At 37.0% G+C, this 26,030-nt stretch overlaps 1 protein-coding gene across 1 annotated transcript in view; it reads left to right on the top strand.

Moving 5' to 3' along the window:
- LOC121328395 (forkhead box protein J3-like) overlaps positions 1 to 26,030 on the top strand; it is a 76,966-nt gene that overhangs the window by 7,522 nt on the left and 43,414 nt on the right. The window contains exon 2 of the mRNA XM_041273029.1: positions 25,096 to 25,534. Coding sequence (XP_041128963.1) covers positions 25,211 to 25,534 — 324 coding nt within the window. The 5' untranslated portion in view covers positions 25,096 to 25,210. The remainder of the gene's footprint in view (positions 1 to 25,095; positions 25,535 to 26,030) is intronic.

The following is a 26,030-nucleotide window of genomic DNA, read 5'->3' as shown; positions in this document are numbered from 1 at the left end:
TACATGTTTTATACACTTTGGTAAGTAAAGTTGACATTTGAAATCACAGTAATCACGCTCTACACTTTTTATTTATTCTCATTTCAGCAGTAGTTTAACTTCTCTAGAATCCCCCAGACTGACAGTGATGCAGTCGTTTAGAATGTCATATCAGTCAACCTGAACAAAACTGTTCACTGCATCACAATGCACACTGATGTTTCAGTTTTACTGCTATGCAAGCGGGCTAATTCCTCAATTGCACCATCACATTTTCTGGAGGGACTACCCAATCCACTGAATTTGTCAGAATATAGATCAGTCAATAGTATGTTTACCAGTCGCATTCTTGAAAGATAATATATTCTTAATAGTACTGGAGCTTAGTTTATGTTTCTTTTAAAAATCGCTTTTTTATGAACCGGTTCCTAATACTACAAGTGACCTGTATTTGATTTAAACAATAAAAATAATAATTGTCAATCTTAACAGTATGTCTGAAATGTTCAGTGGTTTCTCCCACTGATGCAATTTTATGAAGTTTTCTTCCCTTCAATTCTTGTATTGTGTTGAAGATAAAATGGCAGTGTGTTGTGTTTTTTTTTTTTTTTTTGCAAATGATTTGTGATAGGGGAACATCATGAACTAGAACTATATAAAAAAAATTGATACAGTAATTGTCATGTATTCGACTGCAGTGGAAAGAGTAAGGGCGGATATGTAAAACGTCTGATAAATTATTCCTGTTTTAAATACCATTATACACAACGATAACAATTACTATATTCACACAATTATTGTTTTGAGATTCCGATTTTATTAGGGAGCTCCCCTAAATCCCTTGGTTAGAAAGATACAGGGTGTTAATGCTTGTGACAGAGTTATCCGTCTGCCGTATGGGTGCGTCTATTCGCTGCTGAGTGACAGGCAGGAGGTTAAGACGGAGGTTGAACTTGATACACCCCGCAGGCGAACAGGATTTATTTACATATCAAATGAACACACCAAACAGCTCACATGACACTACCAGCAATGGCAGCACAAGGTGCACATAGAACACAGTGTATGGAAACTTTGGTGGGATCTGCAATCTCTGAACTAATCTTCTTTGTTCAATAATAAACTAACGTTGCTGAAGAGCTTGATTGTTGCGGATAAATGGTTAGGGCGGCTATGTAATGAGCAGATACACGATGGATTACTGTGTGCGTGTCTATATATATATATATATAAAATAAGTAAATATTATCAGGGGCTTGTTACACAAAGTGTTTCTAAGCATTTAGCAGGCTCTTAACTAGTTATCAACCTACCTGTTTCAAAATTCTATGTGTCATTGATGGTCAAAGGTCAAATCAAAGGGATTGGAGAGCTTCTAGACTCCAAAATCCTTGATTCAGCAGCCTTATAGCTTCTCATTTTAGAAGCGCTTTGTGAAACAGGCACCTGGTTCCTACGTATAAACATTATGTTTGCATGGTAACATCGAAACACTGATAATTAGTAATGTTAGTAAAATACTAAACTACATTTTATAAAGTATTAGAAGCTTTTTGCACTTATGACTCATAACAACATCTTAACGTTTCTCTTGACTATCTGAAATAGAAAATTGCACTTAAAGTATTTACATTTAATAAAATCAATGATTACCTGCAGGTCAATTCATTGCCTAACCTTTTATTTAAATTATCAATACATATTTCTCTCAGCTCTGTATTTTATAATATTTGCAGAATATGTTACAATTACTTTGCAGTTCATCGTTTTAAGAACCCAACAATCACAAACATAAACTCAAATCTGCATCTAGTAGATTGGTCAGATAAGAATGTTTTGGTTCATTGCTGTATTTCCAGCTTATTCCTCAGAAAGCAAGAATAAAAATCAGCTACAGTGCAGGCCTGCTTTAATCGTGATGATTCTGCACAGAATTATGCCCCTGAGATCTGGTGGAAAGACATTAATGATTCAAATTTGAATCTTGTTTAAAAGTCATGTGTGAATCCCCTTCTGTGTTTAACAGAAGTCATTTTATTTGAAAAGTCAGAGAATGAGTGGTTTTGAAATGTGTTATAATTGGCTGTTAAGGTCGCTCATTTCAGTGCTTTAGTGGAACTGAGCACAGACGCAGCTATACCTGTGCTGCATGGTACAGTGCACCCTCTCGTACCGTTCTACTGTAAAAACTCAGTGATATGGTCATAGCTCTTAGTTGCACCGTAATCCCAATTCAGTTCTTCTTGCATTCACACTGTAAGGTGGAACAGAAATATAGTAGCATGTTATATATGGCTCCTAATGACAGAATTGTGAAGGGGGAACACTGTAACCTTGGTTGCAAATGGATACTGTACAAGGACTATTGTACTGAAGCGCTTACATATTTTTATTGCAGTAATCCGTCACGTGTCTGACTGCGATGGGACCAGACTAAGGGCGGATATGTAAAACGTCTGATAAATTAATCCTGTTTTAAATACCAATAACAATTACTATATTCACACAATTATTGTTTTGAGATTCAGTTTTTATTAGGGAGCTCCCCTAAATCCCTTGGTTAGAAAAATACAGGGTGTTAATGCTTGTGACAGAGTTACCTGTCTGCCGTGTGGGTGTGTGCATTCGCTGCTGAGTGACAGGCAGGAGATTGAGACGGAGGTTGAAGTTGATACGCCCTGCAGGCAAACAAGATTTATTTACATATCAACACACTGAAAAGCTCACGTGACACTACCAGCAATGGTAGCGCACGGCTCACATACAACACAGTGTACGAAAACTTTGGTGAGATCTACAATCTGAACTAATCTTCTCTGTTCATTAATGAACACGTTGATGAAGGGCTTGATCATGGCAGATAAATGGTTAGGGCGGATATGTGATGGGATGATACATGACGGATTACTGTATTTGTAATAGTATTTGTCAATCGCATCTGAAAAGCAGCATGATTATTGAAAAATGTGAACTTGTAAATTGCTAATTGCTATATGGGGCCACAAAGCCATTGCAATGCTTTTAGGCAAACGGCTTCGGTCTTTTGGGAGCTGTTTTATTATTAATATTAATTTTTAAAGTTTTTAGTTTTGCTCAGTTAGATACTTCAGTCTATTTTGGCTAAATTAATGAATTTTTAAAGAAGGCTTCTTGCTGGATCTTGCTGGATGTGGGATTCAGTCAGTGCTGCATGATGCAATGCTGGTTACTGGTAGGGGTGGGTTGGTTTGTCTGTGTGTGTGGAGGGGGCAGAGGTGTTTGTTTTGGGGTTCGATGGGGTGGGGGTGGGGTACTAGTATTTGTGTATGTGGTTGGAAGGCGTTTGTCAGAGTTGGTCTTCTTGCATGTGTTAAAATGCCCTTGTTGATTTTTCCTCTGATTTTTAAGGGAGGTACAGAAAAATGTAATCTGTAAATATTTGGTTGGGTAGATTTAATGATGAATTAATGATTAATCAGTTTATTGCGGGACAGTGTGAAAATAAAATGCCCCAAAAATCTGTTTCTTTTAAAGTGAATATTCAATGGCTTTCTAGTGGATTGCACCTAATGATATAATGCTGCCAAGAAACATGCCCATGAAACCTCCAGTTTATGATGCGCACGGACCTCGGTGTTCAGCAAGTTCTAACTTTACATTTTCCATTTAACTCTTTTTTTTTTTTTTGTAACATATTTGAAAGTAGGCAGTCAGAGTAAAATGGTATCAGCATTATTGTTATTTTGCAGTTGATAAGTGTAACTCAGTTAGCACGATGATGAATTACTCTACCATAATTTTTAGCACCAGGCACAGGAAACTACTCGATGTAGAAGCAGTTAACTAATTTAAAGCTCTGGTGGGGTTTAATTGGTACAGTTAAATAATTAAGAACAAAATAAATAAAGATAATTTATTTATACACTTAAATAAAGACCTGGTCAGGACAGGCTGGGTTGGCTATCACTATCAGTGTATTGTTTAAAAAAATAAAATAAAGACAACTACCAGTAGTCTGTTAACTTTACAGTAGGCATGGTAACCAGCTCCTGGTAATTCAGAAGGTTTTGGACAGATACAGTATGAACATTAATCATTTTGTTTGTCAGCTCTTTACTGAAATGCACCGTGGCCGATTTATTAAAATACACGTTTTGTGAAAAGAACACTTTTTAGTGCTGGGACAAATATCTGAATATTTGAACAAATATTTTTGACATGTATCCAGATACAAAAATCAGTTGTTTGTATTTGCTAGAAATGACAAATACCTTGCACTTATTAAAAAAAAAAACAGGATCAGCACAGCAGCTCAAGCCTCTATTTAAAAGTTTTAGACAGTAAAAAGTAAATAAACCGGATTATGCATGCGCACACGTAGTAATCTCTATGGAAAGCCAGCTGGGTCAAAAAAGCATTGTGCTGCTTTAGAGCGAGTCAGAATCCAGAATCTCATGGGACAGAAAAAAGGCAAGCACATCATTCTGAAATAACTCGCTTAAACAGTGCCCCACTTGCTGGAAATGTTATGTAGTGATTTTTATATAGATTGTATTATATATTTTTTGCGACTTTGTTACCAAAACGGTGAGTTTTTTTCCCCTTCAAATAAAACAAAACGTGGAAATGACATTGTAAATTAAGTGTTTAAAGTTAACATTTTTAATATTTCAGGAATAAACAAAACAATGTTACTTGAACTGCTGTTTGGCATCCTTTGTTTTGTAGTTAATTCACTGGGGTAAAGTAAGGCTTACACAGCGTATTATTTACTCCTGCGATATTCTACTTTTAACTTTGTTGGAAAACATGGATTGAGAATTGATTAGGGGTTTGCTACGCATGTGGACTGGCAGAGCTATACTGGTGTTCTTTTCTGAAAAGAGACTAATATTGCAGATAGCAGACTGTTTGGTTCAAATTGCATGTACTGCTAACCACTGATAGAGACGATGCGTCTACAAACTGCCCAACAATGACTGCAAGCTAATGAGATAACAATGCTGTGGACTAGAAGGGAACAGGCTCTAGACTTCAGAGAGATCAAAAGAGATAATCCCACTGGCATCAAAGGGGGTCGCAAGGAGATAACAAAAGGCAGATGTATGGACCTTTTGTCTCCAGGAGTGTGAAGAATGCACTGAGTTCAGAGGTTGTCACATTAGACTACACACACACACACACACACTAAATTAACAGAATAAAGTGTTGTACCTTGACCATTGGTTAAGTGTCAGAGAAAGGGGAGGTGGACCATCTATACAGAAGGGTATTTAATGTCACGCAAACATTGTAATTTTGAGTGTTGTTTGTCCTGTACCTGGGACCAGACTCCCTGCATATTTCAATAAACCTGGCAACTGATTGAAGAAAAGGACTCTGTGCATTTTCTTGAATCTACTTACTCACCATCTATTTTTTGTAAGTTACTTCAAACTTGTCACATTAAATGTGTCTTGCTATAAAATAAAAGCACACACACAGGAACAAGCCCCCCCCCCCTTCCCCCAGCCCCTGCTGCTATGTTATGAGTGAAGTTACTAACATGAAATTTTGTGTTCATCCCAGCGCTAACAATGTTTGTGTGGTTAATTAATCTGAAAACAAGTATAAGCAATACAGTTCTAAGTAAGATACAGCAATTCTGAAATGGTCCTGAAAAGGTTACATTATGCTTCTAGTCTTTGTGGATGAATTCCACTTTAGTGCAACAGCAAATATGGTATTTGCTTCCAAAGTTCTCGTTATAGACCCAATAGATTCTGTACATTTTACATTTTTTTGGTAGGGGAAGGTTCCGTTCATGATTCAGAATATCCCAGTTTGAAGCCAAAAATGAGGCCCGTCTCCAAGTACAAGGAAATACTTATCTGTCAAGGAGTAACCAATACAATTATTATTTTCATTCACTGCTTCACTGAAGTAGCGCATTTAGATTTTAACTTGCATGATTCTGGTCACTTTCTGGTGTTTATTTCAAAATGACTTGTTGGATTCTTGAAGCCTGGCATGGTGTTAAAGTGACTCATATTTCCTCTGGCATGATTAGTGCTTCCTTTGCATTGATCACATTTCTTAAATATACCGTTTAGTAAGATACTTCTTCTTGATTATTATGTTGGATAACAGAAGTAAGGGGGTGCATTGTAATGGCAGTGCAATACAAACCTTTTTGCTTTTTTAGTCGATATGTAGTGATCAAAAAAGTCCCATGGCATGAGGGCAGTAGGTATAGGCACATTGGAAAGTCCTGCTTTGAGTATATTTTGAGATGTACTATATGCATTATTACCATGACTGTCAATCTAGAAAAGCAAAAATGTACAGCAGGGACAAGCTGTTGTATTATGTTTTTTTAGAAAGCTTGACAATGTTGGTTGTGGCAGTATTTCATTCATTTTTTTCTTTTTTACATCAAAAGTTGGTAATGATGTAGAATGTAGGCCTAATTTCTTCTAAGGGTCAAAATATTTTACAGTATTAACTACCTTTCTGATTGTATGATTTATTATAAAATGTAAAACAAATGTAGCCCAAGTCTGTCTTTAAAGCCTGTTTTTAGTAGGGCTCTGTTTTGGACTGATTTATTTGAATGTTGCTTTAATGGAAAGATACATTCCATCACCGATCATTAGAAAGCCTTTCAGAATGGTACCAGGAAAGCTTTACTTGCTTATTAATCTCGCTGATGTATAAAGCACCGTTTCAACCTTGAACCGGCTCCAGCATAACAATATAATGCTTTTGAGAAATCCATGAAAATATGGGGAAAGTTGGGGTCCCCAGGGTCCTCTTTTTAAAGGAGCTATTTTTAATATGAAACTGTAACTTTAAACACCACCGATGAATGTTAAACTGGGTGTCTCCTGTCCTGTGTAATTTTATTTTTTTTCTGATGCTGGCTTGCCCATTCACTTCATGTGGTTTATGTGCATGAAATGTTTTTTTTGTTTAATTTGGTATAAATCAGAATTGTAAACTGTACTATGTGATGCTACACTGACAGTACTAAATAGAATAAAAAAGTGAAGTTACAATGTAACTGTACAGACTAGGGATTCATGTTGTTTATGATCGGTTGTTTTTTTAATTGTTTTTTATTAAATGTCTCCTCTGTGTTTTGGCATCAAATAGTTTTTTGGTAAAATCGAAATTAAAGATTAAAACTGAAAAAATAAACTAACCTGCTCACAGAAGTGTCTAATTTAAGCAGCTTCCAGATATTTGTCAGCAGTGTCCTGCTTTTTCCAGTTTCACAATGGTTCGGGACCTCAACTAACACTGTTTTCTTTCAGTACTTTTACATTTGTCTGTTTTTAGTAAGTTTAGCATCATTATTTTCCTTTTAGATCTGCACAAAGTAATTTAATGGACACGACAGACTCTGGCTCTGTTTCTGCAGCACTGGCATTGGCACCATCACCTTTCATCAATAAACCTAAAAGGAAAACGGCCCTAGTCATCTGAACACCCAGACTAAATATGAAGCTGTGGTTTTCCCTATTGAGGGCAATTAGATAAGTCTTGTCAGTTGCAGTTCGGATTTGGATTTTATCTGTATCATTCGGTTTGGAATTTTATGCAAATTTCGGTTTGGGAAAATCATAACTGTTGCATCCATAGTACAGACAGTGAATGTAGAGACAGTCCACATGCAATATAATGCATTGATTTTATTGGTAGTCGTCATAACTCCAGTTACGCAGCAAATTAAAATATATCCACTGAGGAGAATAACCCCGATTTGTTGTGTTTGTCTCATACACATAACAGAGAACTTGAGATTCAAATTTAAACCCAATGTAATGTTGTACATTTTATACTAAACACTGCAGGATTTTCTCTTTGTTGTTTTAATACTCCTCACAAAGCACACAACATAAGAGGTAGAGGGGGGGGAAAAAAAAAAACTTTTCTGTTCCTTGTATTTTTATGTATAAATAAATACACAGTCATTTCACATTAAACAAACTCTGACGAACACAGATTTCCTCATTACAAATTTTAACAGGGTCCCTGTATGAGTATAATGGTATCTTATTATAAAATACACCTTAATACAAATTTCATTTGTTTGAATTATTTTTTGAAGTCCCAACAGGTAAGAATCAGTGGCAATTATGTAGTAAGAACCCTGCTAGGCTAGCCCAGAACTGACCTATGATCCAAACCATGCTGCTGTAAAGAAATGCAGGCTGTTGGTAGGTGTTAAATGTGTAAAAGATTTTCAGCTGTAGGTCTACACTATATTGATTATTCACAGGGTGCATTCTGATTCCTGCTGTTCCCCTTTCAGCAGCAGAACACAACATTTAAACTGATCAATTCTAAAGCACCTGTTTTATTTTACCTTGCGCTTGGGTGTTCAGGTAAATTGTCCACTGGAAATGTATAGATATGTTAAGGTGCTACCACATAGAATTAGTAGAAGGTTTAGAATTGTGACTAATATGTAGCTGTATTGCACCCCATGGGAATTCTGCAAGTGGTTGTGAGGTTTAAACTCCCTTAAATAGATTCACTATGTAACACTATTTTTGTTCCTGGGTAATAAGTGTTATTTCCTAATTGCTTATGCCTCAAAAGTATAGAAAATGGCTATTATTCCCCACAGACTTTGCTTTTGTGACCAGGACAGTGATATTTCAAAATATCACTATTGCCAGTGGGAAAATGGGCAAATGTGTGTCTTTTCGTTCACATAAAGTCAGAAAAAAAAACAACATATGAATCCAAATTAACATGTATTTATACTAAAGTAATACAAAGATGACTACAAAAGATTTAGAAGTGAGTAGTTTTTCGAGATTTACAATTATACTGTATTTAGAGGTATTGCCCTGGTCACAAAAGCAAAGTTTGTGGGGAATAATAGCAATTTTCTATACTTTTGAGGCATAAGCAATTAGGAAATAACACTTACTACCCAGGAACAAATTATTTTTTTTTTTTGTTACACAGTGAATTATCCATGCACAATGTTTAAATTGTCTAATTAAACTTTTGAAGTTTTACTTCAGGCTGCCTGGCTTTTTTTTTTCTTCTGGAATTGCACTCTGCTGGATTAAGATCCCAAATAGGAGCAAAAACATGGGCTAGAGGGCAAAGTGATAATAAGCTGCAGGATGGGGGTGTCTGGAGCAGGTGTAACTCGGAGACAGCAGTGTAGTGCACACTGCATTTCTGTAGAAAAGTCACGTAAGCCTAAGATTGCTGGTCATTGTTGTCACTGACTAGTTGAAAACTAAAGTTTCTTGATGGATTCAGTGTCTATGTTTTGTGTCAAGGCTGTGCTTGTCCAACATGGGTATAATGCACTTGATTGTCTTGTATTTCCTTCAAGTACTTTACAGCAGTGGCCAGTAGACAGTTTGCATGGTTCCATTATTTGTGGTTTATTTCATTGAAATTTATAAAAGAAACCTAAGTGAATCTGGCATGCGTTTCAATAATATTTGATTTGACGTTGCTGTTGGAGAGCTCGGTGTGTGTTCATTGAAAGGGCAAATGAAATTGACATCAGAATCCCAACAAACAAAGAACTGCTTGCATGGGTGACATGTACTACAGTACATTCTATGCTATACATTTTAAAGCATGGAAGTTTTTGTACAGGAAAATAGATTACTGCACCGACTAAATGTTCTGGATCGCTACCGTCCATATTCAAGGCATTGGTATAAGATCTTGGTTTCATACTTAAACAACTACTTTGAATGTGTATGAAACATCAGAATTCAGCTCCCCTGTACAGTATCACCATTACCCAGTTCCCTTGCAGACTTTCCTCTAGTGGGTCTGTTCTCTTTCTTACACCCTCTCGAGCCAGTGTTTTGAGGGGGACTGGTTAATATTTACACTTGTAGACTTGGAGGTAAGACATGATTCTGACAGCACAATTGAAACAACAGAGGTGCTTTAAATTCTGAGGTTTATAAAGTCGCTAGAATGCGATGACTGATACAGAGTGAATCTAAACAACAAGACCAATACATTCGTTAAGAAAACTGCACCCATACAAAGCTGTTTAAGGTCTGACAGTAAATTATTTTGGGACAGTATTGAACAGTAATGCTGCAGCTGAAAGTGGTGCCACACTGAAAATGGGGCAGTGTTCAATATGATATCAGTTTAGTGTTCTTGGAAATTAACCAGTGTAATAGAAGCTGTGTAGGTGGATAAATAAGCCAGTCTGTCACCTCTTGCTTACAGTACATTTTCAGGTTCAGAAAGTGCTGTATGGCTGTGAGCTAAGAGGAAGCTCTGATGCTGCTGGCATTCGCTGTGAAACAGCGGTGGCTTCCTCCTGACATATCACCAACCCCACATTCTATTTTAAGTAAGTTTAGTCAAGACTTTGTTTTATTGCTAATACCAGGACTACATCATTCGTTTTGTCTCTTGTTATAGAACTAACAAAAAATGCTTTTTTAAAAATTATTTAATTTTATTTTTCTATAAAAAGAATACCTTAAAGTATGCATTCTGAACCGTAGTCCCAGTATAACATGCTAATAGACTGGGTGAAAAACTGAGAAATACATAGATGTGTTGACTACAGTATATCTTCACCTGTGATCGGTGTGTATTTGACTGATATAAAGTTGGGGTGAGTTACAGTACTTGACTCAAAAATCATTGCTGGAGCACTTAATTTACTCTCAATGTCGTTTATATGAAAATAAGTTAAATGCATTTCAAAACTATATGCATACCACCTTCACGTGAGAGCAGTTTATAAAAAGGAAGGGGTTTGTAGAATTTCTAATTGTGCAATAGAAAGATTGACATTGCGGCTGGTTTTCCCCTTGGCTCGATCTTGCGCTTCAATGGCACACTCTGTTCATGCTGTAGTAGGCGTGGTATGGTATCCAGTCCACATGGTAAGAGAGTTAATGAGTAGTGTTTTTCCTGAACTTTGTTATATTTTTTAATAAAATCTCTAAGCAAGGAAACGTTTTTTGTACATTGCTGTGTACTTGGATTTTGGACTGGAATGCTGAAACGTTGGAAGTTTTTATTTTTAGAATCTGCTAAAAAATAAGAACGGCTTGTTGTAGATAAGCATTCGTAGCTTGAACTGGTGTTTTTTTTTTTTTTTTTTTTTTTAATTGAAAGCAGCAAAAATATGGACATTGTGATCCAGCAGATTTATTGTCAGTGGACTTCACATTCCGCAATCTTCCCAATACTAGGCAGACTGCTTTTTTCACTTGAAATTGTTCTGTATGGTTTTGGACCGAACGGCCTTTTATGTTTAGTTTTTATGTTGGAACTGCTGCACTAAAGTAAAGGACCTCCAGGACACACTTCAAACAGGTAGGCCAGGCATCTCTCTTTAACAGTTTTAATGTAAAGTGTGTGTTTGTGTGAATTTGAAGATGTTCGTTATTTAGTAGTATTTGACCATATACAATTATAAGGCAAACATTATATTCATTACTTCATAGATTATTGATTGTGTGTTAGACTGATATTTAAAAATAGGACTTGTGGCAGTGCTTGGGAGGTTTATGGACATTAGTATGTAGAGAAGAGTATTGTCTGGCGTTGGATTTGAGGACTCGAATACACACAAATTGTAATGCTTGAGTACTCTAGCAATTCCACCCCGATTAGTTAAAGCAGTGTTTGTTGTCTTCTAAATAGGCCATGGCAAACCCTTTTATACCCCAGACCAGTAGCCTCATGTCAGCCTGAATGTAGGTTCCTGCTTTTGTTTCAGTGGCCAAGTGGTTCTGCAGCAGTTTGGAAGGCTGTGATTAATGCAGAATAACCCTTGAACTAAAGGAACCCGCTCTTTTGCTTCATGTTCCTCTTTCACATGCATTCAAAAAATGAGGGCTGGCATAAGCCACAGTTGCAATTAAAAAGCAAACTGGGATGCCAGAAGCTGAAATGAGCCTTGGGTGTTGGTGAAGTGAAATGAAAGTGAGTTGACACGTGTGGTGATGTGCTTACAAACTGTCTGTCTGCCTGCCTGCCTGCCTGCACTCACCAGGGCCATTTTCAGTGGCGCCTAAACCCAAAAAGACAGTTGCCAAAAAAATGTTTAGTCGCAGCCTGGAGCCTTGCATGGTTTAGCTTGTATGTCATTAGAAATTCTTGAATTACTGCCTTTTATTATGTACAGTTGGGTGCACATTATTCATTTTGTTGTAGTTGTTGTTATTAGGATTATTATTGCAGTAAAAAAAAATACATAGCTGTACCAGAAATCTGGATTTGCAAAATCAGGTATTTGCCCAAAAAACTGCATTCCTGTTTTAGTTCCTAACCATTTACTCAGGTAGCGGTAACAATTCACCACAAACTACCAATCAAACTGTAATTGGAACTATTAACAGTATGAAGAGGCCCCAAAGACATGCTCTGATGGTGCTCTGCTGCCTTGCATTTGAACTGTTCTTGCTTCTTGATTGCATCAGGAGTGCCAGAAACACTTAGAATGTGAATAATGTCTTCTGGTCATTTCAGTGGGTAATTTCTGCCATCCCATTTAAAGGTATTTGTGAAATTACTTTTTAATGACTGATCTGTACATTACGTGACAATAGTTTGTAATGTTTCAGTTTAGCCTGAAGGATATTTAATGGTGCCAAATTTGTTAAAAAAAAAAAAAAAAAGAACATCAAAACTACAACTATAAGTGGTTTAAAAAGTTGTAATTGAAAGCTGTAATAAAACATATTTCTAAGGTGGTGTATCCATTATATATGTTTGTATTGCTGAAAACGTCAGTTTATGTTGAAGGCGTCAATTCACATCTTGGAATGCCCCCCCCCCCCCCCCCCCCCCAATGCACACGCAAGGCAAATCATCACAACTTCAAGGTCAGAGTCAATACAGGTGCTGCAGTGTCTTCTGGCAATGCTATTTTATTTCACTTAATTTGTATGTTCTCTTCTGCATTCTATTCTTATCTTTTTGTATTTATTGATTTATTGACTGATTTGTTTTATGATTCTGAATTTCTTTTCTTTGTCTTGTTTCTGTGCTTTTCTTGTCCCTGTCTTTCTTTCTTTGGATCAACTCAGTCTCCACTAAATAGCCAATTGTTTTCTTTTTATTTGATTGTTGTTTTTGTGCTCCACTTTTTTTTTTTTCTCAGTGAGTTCCTCTCATGATGTTTGTTGATGTAGTAATTGTAAAAGTGAATGAGATTATTTACATGGTGTTCAGTTCAATCAGTTCCGTTGAACAACTTTTGGATTGGTGCAGAGATTTGGACTGATTGCTGTGCTGAATATATTGAGCTTGGTACATTAGGAGGTGTTACGCCATATGTTAACAAAACTGTGAATCACAGTGAGAACTTTGTTGACCTGTACACAGGGGTGTGTACCAATGCTGTGAAGAGGTTTTGCAGGACGATGAGTGTTATGCAGAGTACTTTACTACCTCGTCATATCTACCTACCGTCATAGCTGTTGCATGACATGTGGGGTCAAGGGGAAAAAGTACACTTTTCAGAATGATTTACCACATTTCTGAAAGATATCCCATTTAAGGAAAGTTTTTATTATTTTCCTTCTAGTTTTTTTGTTTTTGTTTTTGTTAGGGCACTTAAAAGATACACTGTGCAAGTGCAGTGAGAGCCATAGCTGTATCTTTTATAATGGTAGAGCTAGATTTTGTTTCAATATATTTTTGTATATATGTTTATAATTTCTTTATTTTCCTCACTTTATTTTTATTAAAATTAGCTATTAAAGTTTATGGACAACACACTTGGCAGAATTGTGTTTTCCAGTGTGTGTGTTAAGTGTACAGTAACCCCTATTTCCAGTGCTGTATGTTGGTGTACTGGAGATCTCTATCTGTAATGGAACTTTCAATTCTTTGTCTGTTTAACCAGGGGATTATCCCTTGAGACCTAAACCTCCTTTACAAGGGGTCCTGAACTTAAATGAAGTTCTAAGAAGCAGCTCCAGTGGACAATTAAGAATTGTGTAGGGTGGAGATAGAGTAGCTATGAGTGGCAGACATTCTGGTGTGAAAGTACTGTAATGTACTATTGGCACTCTTGCACGCGATGGTGCATGTTCTAACTAATTTGATACACATATTAGTTTAACTGGTGCAGACTGTGCCCGCCCGCACAAGTATTATGGGCAACAAACTCTAGGTACTGTAGCTGCTGCTGCTGTTCAAGTTATTTCGTTGAAACCCTGATGTCACAGCCTGTCGGTCGGTCCGTCACCTGACAACCACACAAGACAAACTCAGACACTCAGATAAGCTTTGCAAGTGTGTGAGCTGTATTATTAAAATGGCGACTGAAGCGTGTAGGTTGGATGAAAGAAAGAGAAAGCACATTGTTAGATTTTTTTTCTTTGAGTGCAGTGATTCATACAGTTTTCATTCAGTAGTACAAATTTTGATGACTCAGATCAAAGAACACAGCCACTTCCACTGACCTTATTAACCAGCTGCATGAAAAATATGGCTCCAAACAAACCTGTACTAGACCAAAAAAGAGGGCAAATTCAAGAACTTGTGGAAAAAGCATCATGAACTGGGTAGAGCAGGTCATAGACAGAGGAGTTTTTTGTAGTAAGTCTGCAGATTAACCTATACTCTATGAATATAATATAATATCTTTATTTTTTATATAGCACCTATCATAGTGGATCACCATCACAAAGCGCTTTACAGACGTAGGCTGTGAACTGTGAATTATACGCAGAGTCACTTACAATAGGACATTGATTTAACATCTCATCCGCAGGATGGAGCACAAGGAGGTTAAGTGACTTGTTCAGGGTCACACAGTGAGTCAGTCAGTGGCAGAGGTGCGATTTGAACCAGTGACCCTCTGGTTACAAGCCCTGGACTTTAACCACTTTGACCACACTGCCTCCTTGAAGGGGTGTTGATAAGGAGATCGTCCAAAGATTTTAAAACCAGTGGCCCAATATGCCACATTTCTTCACGCAAACACATTCTGAGGCTGTGAAACTGTGCTCTTTAAAAAAAAGCAGTAGCCTGCCATAATTGAAAAGAATGAGAAAAGCCTCTTGCCTTCAAAATCACTTGCTTTCTGGCAATAATAAAACTCCCCAAGAGCTTACATACCAAAATGATGGGATTCTTTTAAGTGTTTTTTGTTAACAAAATTAAAAATAATCATTTTCTACAGTTTAGGTAAAACCTTGTGAAACCAAGTCAGCTATACATACATATAGCAAATAGAAGGATATAATTAGAGGATTAGCATGAAAAATCTTCAAGCACATCTAACTATGATCAATTTAAAAGCTTTTGGACTAAACATATGTTAGCTAATTCAACAACAGACATCCCTTCCCCAATATCCCCCTTAACTTTCTCACCCCCACTTAATGATTCTCTGCTCTGTTGGTCCTGTCAATCTAACTGTTTGGTTTTTTTAGGCCTTTTAACAAGAGTGACCAGCATCTATGCAGTATAGCAGTAGTGCAGCTGTTAAAGAAATATTTACATTTAATTTACAGCAGAGGGAAAAGAGCTAGGGATGTTTTCAACTGTGAGAGCTTGTGACCTTTATAAGTTGTATCAGTTTTATTTTTTGAAGACTTTATAGGCTAATGGCTGGAGAAGAAAACACTCAAACCTTGTTCCCACAAAACATCCAACCACTATTAATAAATAGATCTGTGAATGTACTGCTGTGCAGTTTTATTAGAGTCCCTTGTAGCTTTATTCAAATGTTATGAGTGCACCAGGAAATAGTTGATCCTCCAAGACTGTTATTAGTTAAGGATTAGTCTGAGATAGCTGGTGTACAGTAGAACTCTGTATTTCACAAATGATTTCCCACCACACTGTGTTTTTCACTGGCCCTGGCAACACAGCTTCCTACTACAGTACACAGGTGATGGAGCTGGAGGAGCGCTGTGAGAGTAGCTCCAACGAACACAATGCACATGAGTTGCACACAATGCACGTGCTTTGTTCTGCTCAATTTACAGTATGTTTTAATGTGTTTTCACATCTTTAAGAGCGTTGTAGGGTGGAAATAGTTAGATTGTACAATGTGTTATATTTGGAAAATCCTATAGTACACTGTAGATTGACACATTCGCTTTCAGATTCATCTTCATTTACTGACTTGTACAGGAGATTGATCAACAGAGACGTGAAGGTGGATTGATCTACTTGTAGATAGATGGAAGATAAATGGGGTAGCTCTGCGACAAAACAAAGCGAACAGAAAGAGAATTAGCCTTATCCAGATATTTCACCTGCTGAGGCCTGTACTCCTGCTGTAGTTGCCATAGGTTACCAAAATATTGATCAGTATAGAAAGAAATAAATGGTATGCTGTAATTGCGAACTCATTGTACTTGCACACCTAAGCGTTTTCAAGTGTCTGAAAAAGGAAACTTGGTGAAAACATTTACAATTAGGCATTATCTCTTGGTTGCAGATATATCCAGATCTGATGTTTTCAGCACTGTTGTTTTGGTGTATAACTTGTTTGTTGATTAATAGAGAGGGTCTGCATTGGTTTGAATTTGGATTCTGGTAAGAGTTCAAGGGATATTACTACAGTAGATAGTAGATGCTATCTCTCGCTCTCTCTCTCTCTCTATATATATATATATATATATATATATATATATATATATATATATATATATATATATATATCCACACAAACAGTGCTGTGGGTGCCCTTCTCAATTGCCTCAATGCCCATCAAAAATATGTCTGTTCAAGGCAATTATGGCTGCAGTGCCCTTTACCCTACAGCAACTAGAGATGCCTGTACACATCAAATTAGGAAGAGTTTGTATCCAGACAATAGCATGATTACGTGGTTTGCATGGTTATTTCACATCAGAGGAAAAAAACAAACGAACACTACCCTTTCAAGCAAATGGATTTCTACTGCGTGTAATAGTGTCATCTCTGAAAAACAGGCCTGAAAAAAAAAAAGTTGGTCCTTGCACAATCTGCAAAACAAATTGAAAATTAATACTTTTTTCAGGTCAGTAGTTTAGAAATATTTAAGATACTTACTTACAATTGGTTTTCATTCAGGTTTAAAAAAAGATTTACCATAACTAACTTAAATATGGTTCGATTGCCGTTATTTCCTCATTTTAATGTCCTTATTTTTACCACAACGAAACCAAAATGGTAGGAAATACTTTTCTGCGTTGTAGTACAGTGTTTATTATTATTATTTGTCCATCTTATGATAAAGGTAAGTTTATGTTTTTTGATTTCATCCATAAATGCAACACGGTGCCTCTGCATTTTGTATGTTACACGTGGGAAACATACTGAGTTTAGCTTATGTTAAACTGTGTACAATATATGCTATTAAAATGAAACAAAATGGTCCCATGGCAAAGCAGTAAAAGCTAGGCTGCTGGTTACCGGGCCGACGGACCACCCAGCACCAATGCAATTGGCAGGGTTGCCGGTGGGGGGGGGTTTCATTTCCTGGTCAGGGATCTCGCTGCCTCTCAGTGCGCAGCAACCCCCTGTCTGCCTAGTGCTGAATTACTATGTGCGGTGATGACAGCTGTGTTCCTCTGAAGAGTGCAATTGTCATTGTGCGGAGGCGCTCTAAAAAGAGCTGGTTATTATAATACATTTATCAAACACAATAAGTGTACAATAAATAAGTAAGCAAATTTCCATACCCTTTTTTTACTTTTTTTTTTTTTTTTTTTTTTAACGTTACTGGTTAAAACATTCTTGCATTATCTCTAGCTTTAAAGATGAATTGATGTAAAGACTGGCTTGATCCTTGTATTTTTTATCAGGATGATAAAACAACTTAACTTTTAGTTTTAATCAAAACGCAATTAACACAGAAGCTGTGTATTTAAAAAAAAAAAAAAACCTTGTTGGTCCAGTAGCCACACAGGACAGTTCATAGTATTAAAAATGTAGAGGCAGCTTTTGTCAAAAAACTTAATTTTTTGAACAAATAAATTGTTATACATTTGACTGATGCTTGTCTGGAAACAAACTGTATATAATAAAAACCAGTTAGTCAAATGTTTTGTTTGTTACAAATGTCGTCTAGATGAGCAGTACAATCAAAATAACTATTTTGTGAGTGATATATTTTGAGAAATTATTATACTGTTAATGTAATGGGTTTCGTTGTCTATTACGATTTGTAGCGACTTTAGAGCTCTGTCAAACCTATAACCACACAAACATACTTGGTGTGTAGCAGACAGTTATGTTAAAATATGTATGTGTTTTCAGATTGATGAGTACTGGGATAGTCTTGCATTGATTTCAAAACTGCTGAGCTGACGATACGCACACACTGTCCTCCTCATAGGAGATGAACCTCATCACGCTTCACTAAAGGGTCGAGAGAAGGGTTCCTAAGAATGGGGGTGACGCAAACAGTTTTGAAGGCTGACGGAAAGGAGCCAGAGAGCAGGAAGGTGTAATGGGGGAGGAGATAAAGGGAAGACAAGCGGGGGGCAATGGATTGGAAGAAGCGAGGTGGAAGGGGTTCCAGGGCACAAGTATTTGGCCTGGAATCCAGGGGTAAGGAGCAAAGGTCTGAGTCAAGCAGAGGTGTGAAAGTTGAGACGTGGTGGGGTGGGCGGGGTGGCAGTAAGGTGGAATTGTTCAGTTGGGGGAGGGGGAAGGAGAAGATGGTCTATTAAAATATATGTATATGGCAATGCCTATCCTTAATAAAGGGCCAGTTTTATTATTGCAAAGCAGGAACACAAACATTGGTAAGCAGTGAAAATGTTAAGGCTGTGAATTTAGGTTTCTTTTTGCTCGTTTTGTTTTTACCATAACAGAAACAGAATAGAAGGTGTTGCTATACTACTGTTTCTTAAAATAACTTGAATGTAAAGCAACTGCCTCGGGGTAGGAAAACAATTAGCAATCCCTGATTTTTTTAAGTATCTCACCCCAGAGTGGGTGTGAAGATTCCCTGCCACACCTTGTGCTATATTCACAACACTGCTATGCAGCCAGTAGTGTATGGACTCAATTTCCCTTGTATAAAGATCCCTGTTGCTTGAGGTGGCTGAGCCAGTTATTTCATAGCACACTATTGCCCTACTCACTCTGCATCTTTTGCTGTAGCTGTGCAAAGAGAATCTGGTTTCCCATGAAGACCCAGGTTTTATTTAGTCAGTGCCCTCATAGTACCCATCACCCACATTAAAACATGTGTACAGTGCCAGCTTTCACTGTGTAACTGTGGATGTTTTACACACTAATTTGAAATGTCATAAACATTAAAACCAAAATAAACAAATCATAATTAAAAAAAAATAATGAAATTATTTATGAATTTATATTATGAAGCTTTACAAAAAAAACACTAACAAGAATGTGTGAGTGTAATGAGGGTTTGAATAAGCTTGATTAAGTGTGCTAACACTCCTGGTTTAAATGGTTGTGTTATGTAGAGAACAGCACTTTTTTTTTTTTTTAAATCATCTCCATATTCTTTTTTCAGTCTGTTGTGAATCCAACCAAATAAGCGTGTTTACAGCAATACAAAAAGTCAGTCATGTATTCTTGAGGTAAAAAAATATATATTTCAGCTTTCATCAGCATTTGACAGTGATAAACTAAATATCCTAAATGTTCCTCTTCTGGACTTATATATATTAATGTTATTATAAACATCCCAATAACTTGTTGTACCTGAACAAATGATATTCACAAAGTAAACTGAAGCTTGTGCATGCTTGATGAATTGATTTGCCAGGTTTCTTAGTGGTGCATGTCACCAGCTATAGGTGCAGTTCTGGAAGACTGTCAGCTCTCCATGCATGTAGCATCTCTTGCTGTCATGTGTAAGCGAGCAGGGCCACTTTACTACTGCAGGAGTGCAGATGGTTTCAAAGAGGACAGGAGTTGGTCATGTCTTATTGCAGTATAGCAGCCAGTATCAGAGTTCATTAGAAAGGAGTCATTTGCACAGGTCTGTCAATCTCACTTTTTTTAAAGGATGACATGGCTTATTGACAATAGTCCAATTTCCTGAGTGTCTCTCTATGGATATTTGGGCTATTCAATATAAAAAATAGCCCTGGACCTACTAAGCAGGTAGTTTTGGTCAATATCCCCTAATCATCTTCAAAGGGTGAGTTAAGTTAATGTTGTGCTTGTAATACTGTGATCAAGAATTTGTGTAGTAGCCTAAAGCAAGCAGATACATATAGATAAATACATTTCTTCCTTCCTAAATCATAAAGCGAGAGTTCTTTGAAAGTGTAATGTGAAGGTAAGTGACCTCTAGACATGAAAATTCACAGAAGTGGACCATAAGAAAATAGTTTGACTTCACTACTAAACAAATGTGGTATGAAAAATAAAAACATTCAGTTTAGTTGATCATAATCAAATCAAATGAACCGAACACTATTGCGCTTCATGTTGCTTTAGCACTTTGTACTGTATCTGTTTGCCGTGAGTAATGTGCAATAAATTAAAGGGTGGAGTAATATGTTGTATGCAGTTTCTAATCGTGCAGGGGTTTGGCACATAGCAAATTGTTCACCTGTGGCTCACCTTTATCTATCTCAGTTTACTAAGCAGTTTATTTACAGATTTCTGAGATAGCTCCCACCTACTGTAATACCTATTAAGCAGCGTCAGTCTCCTTCAAGTAGCAGTTGTTCTCCTTTGGAGCTTGATTTAGGACTTTATGCTTGTAAGTAATATAACATAGGCTAGCAGTTTTGTATCATGCTATGAAGTGACATTAGTATGTACACTATTTATTTTCATTTTATTTAGTGCTCAATATTTTATTTTCAAGCTTGAGATCAGAATGTATATGAAAACATAAATGAGAGTTTGGGTGGAATTGCAACTTCAAAGCACATTGACTTGTCAAAGAAATAGGAGATAAGAAAACCTTCACTTTAAAGCAAAATTGGCCTTTAAGTGGTTATTGTTAATAAGATTGGAAAGGATGGGTTTTCACTGATTGGTTCTGCGTTGCAGTGATATTGTTGTCTGGATTCCAGTCATGGAGAATACAGGCTGTGTTAACAGTCTAATCCTATTTAGCCAGGTATGCAGGCAGGCTGTCTTTGTTCGTGTTGAGAGAGACATTAGCAATTTAATTTTCTAATTGTGACTCTCTGCCTAGCCAGAGCGGAGACTTGTAGAGTACGAGTTACGTACTCAGAAATGAAGAGCCGTGATGGGCTGTGACAATCAAATGGAATAAAGAGGATTTTTCTCTCCCGTGCCCTGACCGTTTGTTAAGAAAAGTTGAGTCTGTCGCATCGGTTAAGTTACTCTGTGTAGAACTGTGGCAGGACAAAAAGCCCTAATTGTAAAATGTGTTTGTGTTGGAATATAGGATTGGCAGGGAATCCTCCCTGCCAGAATGCACAGGTGGATTATGGCAATTCCCTAATTAGGTAATCAAGTGCTAATTGGGGAATGGCCACATGTATATAAGGAGATGTTTGAAGGAGAGAGGCCAGTGAAGGCGGTGCTCAGCCTGGCCTTAGTAAGTCTTTGTATGTTCATTCCTTTTTGTGTTTTTTTGTGTAAAGTCTTTATTTTGGCCCCTGTGCCGTTGTCTCTTTAATTAATGTGCGCAGTAGCGCTTCACTGCAGCTTCCTTGTCTGTGAGTCTCCTTTCATGCCGGTAACATCTTGGGCCACAGCGATCTCCTGTTACAATTAATATAGATTTTTATTTTATTGGTTTGAGTCTCATTGTCAATCAACAAATACATACATAAAATATATATATATATTTTATGTATGTGTTTGTTGATTGACAACGAGACTCTAAAATATATTATTCCAGATTACAGCATCTTTTGCAATAAGTGGCACTTCAATATCATTTCTTGATCAGAAACCAGGTCAAATATGCTGTTCACACATCTTGTATTAACATTTCTATGAGCTGTTGCCCTCTGTTGCTGGAATTGTCTCTCCCTATGTCTTAAATACACAGTTATTTGTATAGCAGATCTAAACAAATGGTAAAGCTGGGAAAGAATATTCCATGGGAGGTGAACGAGAGCTATATTAAACAAAAACCTCATAAAAGTTGATGTTTACATAATAAATCAAATATATGTTTCAATATAGTATTTCCAAAAAAAAAAAATTCCTCTGTACCATTCCAATGTACCGTTTGTTTATTATATAATAATTAGACATACAGTGTTTGAAAATACAACGCTGGTACAATGTTGCAAAAGAATAAGCTTGTGTGGAAATTTGTATTGTGTCATGACTAGAGCTTTTTGTTTTTTTTCACTGTAAAAATTGCATATTTCACTGTTTAAAAATAGGTTCAGGGTATTTCACGATTTAAACATATTTATTAACCCTTTTGCGATCCATTTATTCAGTGCCTGTCAGACGTGTCGGGTCCAATTTATTTTCACACGCTCTGTTTTAGAGGGTTTTTTTTCACAGTAAAACAGGTTTAAAAGGCATTGCATATATCAAAAGGACACTCTGCACTGCATCTCCATCTTGTTCGCTGCATTTATCACATACCTCTTTATAGTCGTGCATATGGATAAATCATCTCATGATCACTCGTTTTATCACCAAACTCCTCAATAATGCTATTATATTTTATTTTATTACTGTAACATCTCAAAAAGCTCTGCAAGTGTCTGTGATATTCTTTGAGCGCTGGATGTGGAAGCTTCTCGGCTCCTATCGGTCTTCTTGGCTTTTTCCGGAGAAAAAATGACTAGAGACCTGTGCTTGACATCTTTTTGATGATGTCAGACAGGGTCCAACATTGGACCGGAAAGGGAAAATTGTAATGTCGAACCTGGTCTGACATAGGACCGCAAAGGGTTAAAACAAAAAAAATAGCATTGTCACATTCAGTACTGATCATCTGTTATACAACAAATATTTAAATGCTTAGGTAAAAATAGTGAATGCTAAATTGTAGAATATTTAGTTTTATGTCCACATTTTAAAGTGGGCATTTTCACCATCAGTGAATTATGAAATAAAATAAAAACATAAATACACGTGAAATGTCCCCTTCTTGTACTGGACAGAGCGATCTTTAGCAGAATCTTTTTCATTGAAGACATTTTAAAGAAATCATGCAAATGCAGATAACGCATGTTTAAAATAAGTAATAATTATAATTACTGACACTTACGGTGGACATTTTCTATGAAACCAACTGTATTTATTTCTTCATTTATTTCTTTATATATTGCCCAATTGACTGGCAGTTGTAAATCAATCTCTGTAGTTACTCCTTGCATTGTAATTAAGTGAGCACACAGGAGAGGGTGTGAGAAAGTGGACCACACTAGAATAAAGTGAAATTAATTATCTGTATTTATACAGATTTAATAAATGACTGTACCTGGAAGGTTCAAGGCAACTAGATGCATCTCACTGCTGACTTCTTGTGTAGACCCCAGTCAGACCGTCAGTGGTGAGTTTGTGCTTCTTAATACTTTGACTCAAAGGCAAACACCGGAGTTGTGTGACACGCCTCTGAAGTCTTTGTACAGTGTGCAAGTAGGGGTTAGACCAGTGGTACTCAACTGTGGCCCTCAAGATGCAGTCCAGTCCAGGGTTTTACTCCAAGCAGATTCTAATGTAGTTAATTGAAGCTGTTAAGAGGCAATTAACTAATTTAGGACCTTTTGGAATAAAGACCAGGACTGGAATAGATCTTGAGGGCCAGAGTTGAGTACCACTGGGTTGGGCTGTAATTCCTTGCCATTTTAATGTTTTATATTTAAGCAATAGAACCCAAAGAAGAGGGCTTTCCCGTTTGGTAAGGCCTGTCTCATGCCCACCTTCAGTTTGGGCATTTAATGGTGGTAAAGCCCTCTTATGAGGGTTCTATTGCTATTAGAAAATACTGCGTTAAAAAAAAAAAAGTTTTCCTCAGTATTCCGTGAGTGATGCCTGCTCAGGATTCCAGATGAAGGCTTCAGTATTCTGGCAGTGGGCGGTGTTGGTACTAACTTGGTACTAAAAAAATAACAATAATCTTCTACTTACATGGAGTGGTTCTTCAATTCAGGTACCCTGTGCACAAAAGTGAACATGGTTTGTTAACTGTTTGTTTTTATCTACCTCTTAAAAATGTAAAACATGTAAAAGAATAAAAGTTCTGGTAAATTTATTTTTCAATTAGGATTTGAGTGCACATTTGTGTATTTGTAAGTTTCTCGATTTCATTTACTGCTGGGTCCTAAAATGTTTTGGCAAAAAAAAAAAAAAAAAAAAAAATATATATATATATATATATATATATATATATATATATATATATATATATATATACATACATACATACATACATACATACATACACACACACACACACACACACACACACACACACACACACACACACACACACACACACACACAGATGTAGTAATGTGCATGTGTTAATTCTGATCGTGCTATTTGTTCAGTAGCTTGTTCAAAGTGTGTTCATAACGTGTGTTCAAAGCCTTACCTGTTATATGATGATATGCTGAAAATAAAGTTGCTGAAAGTAATCAGTCTGCATTCAGTTGTTGGATTTATACGTGTCATTCAAACCAGAGATTAGTTGTGATTTGTTGTGGTTACTGTGTTGGCGCTGACAGTTAATAGCAATTTAAAAAAATCTTTTAATCAAGCAGAAAAAAAGATCAAGTACATAAATATATACTGTGTTTAAGTATTATCCGGTGGATTGATTTGGAACAGGTTAAACCTAATTTGAACGAGAACATTCAAGGTCCTTCACCAAAGATTAGGGACATCATATTGACCAATCAAGTTAAAGGAAATCTTGAATCTCCCAATCATATACATTATACACTGCTCAGGGTCTTTTAGCATGTTTCGCATTATGTATTCCATGACACATCACAGAGAAACCCTATTCAAGACTATTGTTTTTTGTCCTATAGGAACCCCTCTTCAGATTATACAGAATTTTTAATATAATTAATTCTTCGAGGAAGGGGTGAGGGGCCCCCTGGCCTTACAGTAAAGTTCACTTTGATTTGTGGATAACTTTTCTCTTTACCCAATAACATGAACTAGATTCAGAACCAGGAATTGATGTGAGAGACCAGAGCATTACTTAACTCCACAATGCTGCTTTGTAAACTAATACAATGTTCAGTATTTCAGGATTGTAACTCTCTTTTTCACATTGAATTTCAGACTCCAGTCAGAATAACGGAGTAGGAGCAAAGGCCACACTGAAGCAAGGGAGCCAAGAGCCCAGCCCTTGTTTTCATCTTCAGCTGCAGGTTCGTAAGCCCTCCTCGGCCACACAATGACGTCCGAGCTGGAGAGTAGCCTCACCTCCATGGACTGGCTGCCACAGCTCACCATGCGCGCAGCCATCCAGAAGGCAGACGCAACACAGAATGCCCACGGACCGGGCATGACCAAGAAGAACGCCTTGCTGGACCCCAACACCACTCTGGACCAGGAGGAGGTCCAGCAGCACAAGGACGGCAAGCCCCCGTATAGCTACGCCAGCCTCATCACATTTGCTATCAACAGCTCTCCAAAGAAGAAAATGACTCTGAGTGAGATTTATCAGTGGATCTGTGATAATTTCCCTTATTACAGAGAGGCTGGCAGTGGTTGGAAGGTAAGATGGGTATCCTGCTGTATTCACTTGCATTTAAATGGAACATTGTTGAAGCTGACTTGGCCATTTCATTCTTCCTCTACATTATCACTTACACTGGGTTTGGCATTTCCTTTATTATGTCAAAAATTTTAATATCACTGAAATTTATGTACATCGATCTTTTTATTTTTAAGTTCTTGGGATATTGGAATTGTGAATGGGTTCTGGCCTCTGATTGGTTGTGATAAAGGCCATATTTTGGGAACAGCTTGCACAAGTTTAATTACAACGTTTGGAACATGTTGGTTGATTTCCATTGTTTTTTTGGTTGGGGATAGGGGGTGGTTCAAAACGTGAGCACTGTGCTCTGAAATAACTAGTCCAGTGAGCAGGAACTGTGCTGTGCATAACTGGAAGCTGATGCTTTATCAATAGCGTAAATTACCTTTCAGGTAAGAAACACTAAAAATAAGGACAGAATATCTTCAGATTCTTGTAAACTGATACTGGTTCC

This window comes from Polyodon spathula, chromosome 16 (genome assembly GCF_017654505.1).
Source record: "Polyodon spathula isolate WHYD16114869_AA chromosome 16, ASM1765450v1, whole genome shotgun sequence".
NCBI lineage: Eukaryota > Metazoa > Chordata > Actinopteri > Acipenseriformes > Polyodontidae > Polyodon > Polyodon spathula.
The sequence above is the reverse complement of the archived record's forward strand: the minus strand, read 5'-3'. Positions and strand labels throughout refer to the sequence as shown.